The sequence below is a fragment of the Hemitrygon akajei genome, unplaced genomic scaffold (assembly GCF_048418815.1).
Source record: "Hemitrygon akajei unplaced genomic scaffold, sHemAka1.3 Scf000038, whole genome shotgun sequence".
NCBI lineage: Eukaryota > Metazoa > Chordata > Chondrichthyes > Myliobatiformes > Dasyatidae > Hemitrygon > Hemitrygon akajei.
This window is the reverse complement of record NW_027331924.1, coordinates 2135191-2141190: the sequence shown is the minus strand read 5'-3', so window position 1 is coordinate 2141190 and position 6000 is coordinate 2135191. Positions and strand designations below refer to the sequence as shown.

Below are 6000 nucleotides of genomic sequence, written 5' to 3'. Positions count from 1 at the left end.
GACCCAGTTATCAAAGGGAAGGCATGTCAGTGCTGCCAACCATCTGACAAGTGCACTCTCTCAGTCAGGTTACAGCAGTATATTTATACATACTAAGTCCCATACGTCACTGTTGCAAGCTGCTATTAGAACCAAGTCTGTTAGTGCAAAACTTAAGGTCTTAGATAACAGAGTGCACTAACTCAAGGCTTGAATACAGATGGATATACAGTCCAGTCCTTATCAGCTATTCCCTTTGCAAGGTCCTGACTTCATTCCAGACAGATGTTCATTGCTGTCCTTATCGATGAGTGCTTACTCAAACACGGGTACAACATACATTATCAAATTCTCAATGTCCCTCTGACAATTAAAAGGAAACCAGTATAAGCCGTTTACTTTCCTAACTGATGAAGACAGAGTTTACTTTAGTTCAAAAATTCCTGTTCAGTCCCAATTATTCTTTTAGCTGGAGGTTACTTGGGTTCAAAATGATTTGTTATATATCCGCATTTCCTCACAATGGTTTCTCCCCAGTGTGAGTTTGCTGATGTCTCGAGAGCTGAGATGAACGACTGAATCCTTTCCCACATTCAGAGCAGGTGAACGGCCTCTCCCCAGTGTGAACAAGCTGATGTTCTTTCAGCTGAGCTGAATCGGTGAATCCCTTCCCACATTCTGGGCAGATGAATGGTTTCTCCCCAGTGTGAATTCGCTGGTGTCTCAAGAGCTGAGATGAACGACTGAATCCTTTCCCACATTCAGAGCAGATGAATGGCCTCTCCCCAGTGTGAACTCGCTGATGTAACTTCAGTTGAGATGACTGAGTGAATCCCATCCCACATTCAGAGCAGACGAACGGCTTCTTCCCAGTGTGGATTCGCTGTTGCTCCTTCAGTTGAGATGACTGGATGAATCCTTTCCCACATTCAGAGCATGTGAATGGTTTTTCCTCACTGTGATCTAACTGGTGCGTTAATAGACTAAAACGCCGAGTGAATCCTTTCCCACAGTCTGAGCAGGTGAACGGCCTCTCCACAGTGTGATCAAACTGATGTTCTTTCAGATGAACTGAATCAGTGAATCCCTTCCCACATTCTGAGCAGATGAATGGTTTCTCCCCAGTGTGAATTTGCTGGTGTCTCAGGAGTTGAGATGAACGAATGAATCCTTTCCCACATTCTGAGCAGCTGAACGGCCTCTCACCAGTGTGGACTCGCTGATGTACCTTTAGTTCAGAAGACAGAGCGAATCCTTTCCCACATTCAGAGCAGGTGAATGGCTTCTCCCTAGTGTGGACTCGCTGATGTCTCTGTAGGTTGGACGAGTGAGTGAATCCCTTCCCACAGTTTAAGCAGGTGAATGGCATCTCCCGAGGATGAACTCGCTGATGTGACTTCAGAACAGATGACCGAACGAATCCTTTCCCACATTCTGAGCAAGTGAACGGCTTCTCCCCAGTGTGGACTCGCTGATTGGACTTCAGTTCAGATGACTGAGCAAATACCTTCCCACATTCAGAGCAGATAAATGGCTTCTCCCCAGTGTGGACTCGCTGGTGTCTGTGTAGGTTGGACGAGTGAGTAAATCCCTTCCCACAGTCTGAGCAGGTGAATGGAATCTCCCCAGTGTGAACTCGCTGATGTACCTTCAGTTCAGATGACCGAGCGAATCCTTTCCCACAGTCTGAGCAAGTGAACGGCTTCTCCCCAGTGTGGACTCGCTGATGTGACTTCAGTTGAGATGACTGGGTGAAACCCTTCCCACAGTCTGAGCTTGTGAATGGCATCTCCCTCGTGTGAACTCGCTGGTGTCTCTGTAGGTTGGACGAGTGAGTAAATCCCTTCCCACAGTCTGAGCAGGTGAATGGCCCCTCCCCAGTGTGGACTCGCTGGTGTCTATGTAGTGTGGACGAGTGAGTGATTCTCTTCCCACAGTCTGAGGAGGTGAATGGCCTCTCCCCAGTGTGGACTCGCTGGTGTCTGTGTAGGTTGGACGAGTGAGTGATTCTCTTCCCACAGTCTGAGCAGGTGAATGGCCTCTCCCCAGTGTGGACTCTCTGGTGTCTATGTAGCGTGGACGAGTGAGTGATTCTCTTCCCACAGTCTGAGCAGGTGAATGGCCTCTTCTCAGTGTGAACTCGCTGCTGTTCATTCAGTTGAGATGATTGAGTGAACCCGTTCCCATATTCAGAGCAGGAGAATGGCTTCTCTCCGGTGTCACTGGTCTCATTGGTGTCACTGTGGTCTGGTTGAGCATGTGAATGTCTTCCCACCATCCGAGCAGGTCAATGTCCTCTCACTGGTGAACTTTAGCAGATATCTTCAGCATCGACAATGGAATGAATTGCTTCCCACAGTCAGAACAGGTGGAGCATCTCACTGTGGTGTGAACTTGCTGATGTATCTTCAGACTGGATGACTGAGTAGTTCCCCTCCCTCAAACAGAGCAGGTGAATGGCCTCTCCCCACGGTGAACGCACTGGTCTGTCTGTGGGTAGGCTGAGAGTGAATCCCCTCCCACACTGAGAGAAGGAGAATGATATCTCCCCACGGTGAACTCATTGGCCTGTCTGTGGGTAGGCTGTGAGTGAATCCCTTCCCACACTGAGAGAAGGAGAATGATATGTCCCAACGGTGAACTCACTGGCCAGTCTGTGGGTAGGCTGTGAGAGACTCCCTTCCCACACTGAGAGAAGGAGAATGATATCTCCCCACGGTGAACTCACTGGTGTGTCTGTGGGTAGGCTGTGAGTGAATCCCCTCCCACACTGAGAGAAGGAGAATGATATCTCCCCACGGTGAACTCACTGGCCTGTCTGTGGGTAGGCTGTGAGAGAATCCATTCCCACACTGAGAGAAGGAGAATGATATCTCCCCACGGTGAACTCACTGGTGTGTCTGTGGGTAGGCTGTGAGTGAATCCCTTCCCACACTGAGAGAAGGAGAATGATATGTCCCAACGGTGAACTCACTGGCCAGTCTGTGGGTAGGCTGTGAGAGAATCCCTTCCCAAACTGAGAGAAGGAGAATGATATCTCCCCACGGTGAACTCACTGGTGTGTCTGTGGGTAGGCTATGAGTGAATCCCCTCCCACACTGAGAGAAGGAGAATGATATCTCCCCACGGTGAACTCACTGGCCTGTCTGTGGGTAGGCTGTGAGAGAATCCCTTCCCACACTGAGAGAAGGAGAATTATATCTCCCCATGGTGAACTCACTGGTGTGTCTGTGGGTAGGCTGTGAGTGAATCCCTTCCCACACTGAGAGAAGGAGAATGATATCTCCCCACGGTGAACTCACTGGTGTGTCTGTGGGTAGGCTGTGAGTGAATCCCTTCCCACACTGAGAGAAGGAGAATGATATCTCCCCACGGTGAACTCACTGGCCTGTCTGTGGGTAGGCTGTGAGTGAATCCCTTCCCACACTGAGAGAAGGAGAATGATATCTCCCCACGGTGAACTCACTGGTGTGTCTGTGGGTAGGCTGTGAGTGAATCCCTTCCCACACTGAGAGAAGGAGAATGATATCTCCCCACGGTGAACTCACTGGCGTGTCTGTGGGTAGGCTGTGAGTGAATCCCTTCCCACACTGAGAGAAAGAGAATGATATCTCCCCACGGTGAACTCACTGGCCAGTCTGTGGGTAGGCTGTGAGTGAATCCCTTCCCACACTGAGAGAAGGAGAATGATATCTCCCCACGGTGAACTCACTGGTGTGTCTGTGGGTAGGCTGTGAGTGAATCCCTTCCCTCACTGAGAGAAGGAGAATGGTATCTCCCCACGGTGAACTCACTGGCCAGTCTGTGGGTAGGCTGTGAGTGAATCCCTTCCCTCACTGAGAGAAGGAGAATGATATCTCCCCACGGTGAACTCACTGGCCTGTCTATGGGTAGGCTGTGAGTGAATCCCTTCCCACACTGAGAGAAGGAGAATGATATCTCCCCACGGTGAACTCACTGGCCAGTCTGTGGGTAGGCTGTGAGTGAATCCCCTCCCACACTGAGAGAAGGAGAATGATATCTCCCCACGGTGAACTCACTGGCCAGTCTGTGGGTAGGCTGTGAGTGAATCCCATCCCACACTGAGAGAAGGAGAATGATATCTCCCCACGGTGAACTCACTGGCCTGTCTGTGGGTAGGCTGTGAGTGAATCCCCTCCCTCACACAGAGAGAAGGAGAATGATATCTCCCCACGGTGAACTCACTGGCCAGTCTGTGGGTAGGCTGTGAGAGAATCCCTTCCCACACTGAGAGAAGAAGAATGATATCTCCCCACGGTGAACTCAATGGTGTGTCTGTGGGTAGGCTGTGAGTGAATCCCCTCCCACACTGAGAGAAGGAGAATGATATCTCCCCACGGTGAACTCACTGGCCTGTCTGTGGGTAGGCTGTGAGAGAATCCCTTCCCACACTGAGAGAAGGAGAATGATATCTCCCCACGGTGAACTCACAGGTGTGTCTGTGGTAAGGTTGTGAGTGAATCCCTTCCCACACTGAGAGAAGGAGAATGATATCTCCCCACGGTGAACTCACTGGCCAGTCTGTGGGTAGGCTGTGAGTGAATCCCTTCCCACACTGAGAGAAGGAGAATGATATCTCCCCACGGTGAACTCACTGGTGTGTCTGTGGGTAGGCTGTGAGTGAATCCCCTCCCACACTGAGAGAAGGAGAATGATATCTCCCCACGGTGAACTCACTGGCCTGTCTGTGGGTAGGCTGTGAGAGAATCCCTTCCCACACTGAGAGAAGGAGAATGATATCTCCCCACGGTGAACTCACTGGTGTGTCTGTGGGTAGGCTGTGAGTGAATCCCTTCCCACACTGAGAGAAGGAGAATGATATGTCCCAACGGTGAACTCACTGGCCAGTCTGTGGGTAGGCTGTGAGAGAATCCCTTCCCAAACTGAGAGAAGGAGAATGATATCTCCCCACGGTGAACTCACTGGTGTGTCTGTGGGTAGGCTATGAGTGAATCCCCTCCCACACTGAGAGAAGGAGAATGATATCTCCCCACGGTGAACTCACTGGCCTGTCTGTGGGTAGGCTGTGAGAGAATCCCTTCCCACACTGAGAGAAGGAGAATTATATCTCCCCACGGTGAACTCACTGGTGTGTCTGTGGGTAGGCTGTGAGTGAATCCCTTCCCACACTGAGAGAAGGAGAATGATATCTCCCCACGGTGAACTCACTGGGGTGTCTGTGGGTAGGCTGTGAGTGAATCCCTTCCCACACTGAGAGAAGGAGAATGATATCTCCCCACTGTGAACTCACTGGCCTGTCTGTGGGTAGGCTGTGAGTGAATCCCTTCCCACACTGAGAGAAGGAGAATGATATCTCCCCACGGTGAACTCACTGGTGTGTCTGTGGGTAGGCTGTGAGTGAATCCCTTCCCACACTGAGAGAAGGAGAATGATATCTCCCCACGGTGAACTCACTGGCGTGTCTGTGGGTAGGCTGTGAGTGAATCCCTTCCCACACTGAGAGAAAGAGAATGATATCTCCCCACGGTGAACTCACTGGCCAGTCTGTGGGTAGGCTGTGAGTGAATCCCTTCCCACACTGAGAGAAGGAGAATGATATCTCCCCACGGTGAACTCACTGGTGTGTCTGTGGGTAGGCTGTGAGTGAATCCCTTCCCTCACTGAGAGAAGGAGAATGGTATCTCCCCACGGTGAACTCACTGGCCAGTCTGTGGGTAGGCTGTGAGTGAATCCCCTCCCACACTGAGAGAAGGAGAATGATATCTCCCCACGGTGAACTCGCTGGCCTGTCTGTGGGTAGGCTGTGAGTGAATCCGTTCCCACACTGAGAGAAGGAGAATGATATCTCCCCACGGTGAACTCACTGGCGTGTCTGTGGGTAGGCTGTGAGTGAATCCCTTCCCACACTGAGAGAAGGAGAATGATATCTCCCCACGTTGAACTCACTGGCGTGTCTGTGGGCAGGCTGTGAGTGAATCCCTTCCCACACTGAGAGAAGGAGAATGATATCTCCGCACGGTGAACTCACTGGCCTGTCTG

The 6000-nt window shown here is 51.1% G+C and overlaps 1 protein-coding gene across 1 annotated transcript in view; it reads right to left on the bottom strand.

Moving 5' to 3' along the window:
• Nucleotides 1–375: 375 nt before the first annotated feature.
• LOC140720199 (uncharacterized) overlaps nt 376–6000 on the bottom strand; it is a 119460-nt gene continuing 113835 nt past the window's right edge. The window contains exon 3 of the mRNA XM_073035085.1: nt 376–1795. Within this exon, the coding sequence (XP_072891186.1) occupies nt 497–1795 (1299 nt within the window). The 3' untranslated portion in view covers nt 376–496. The remainder of the gene's footprint in view (nt 1796–6000) is intronic.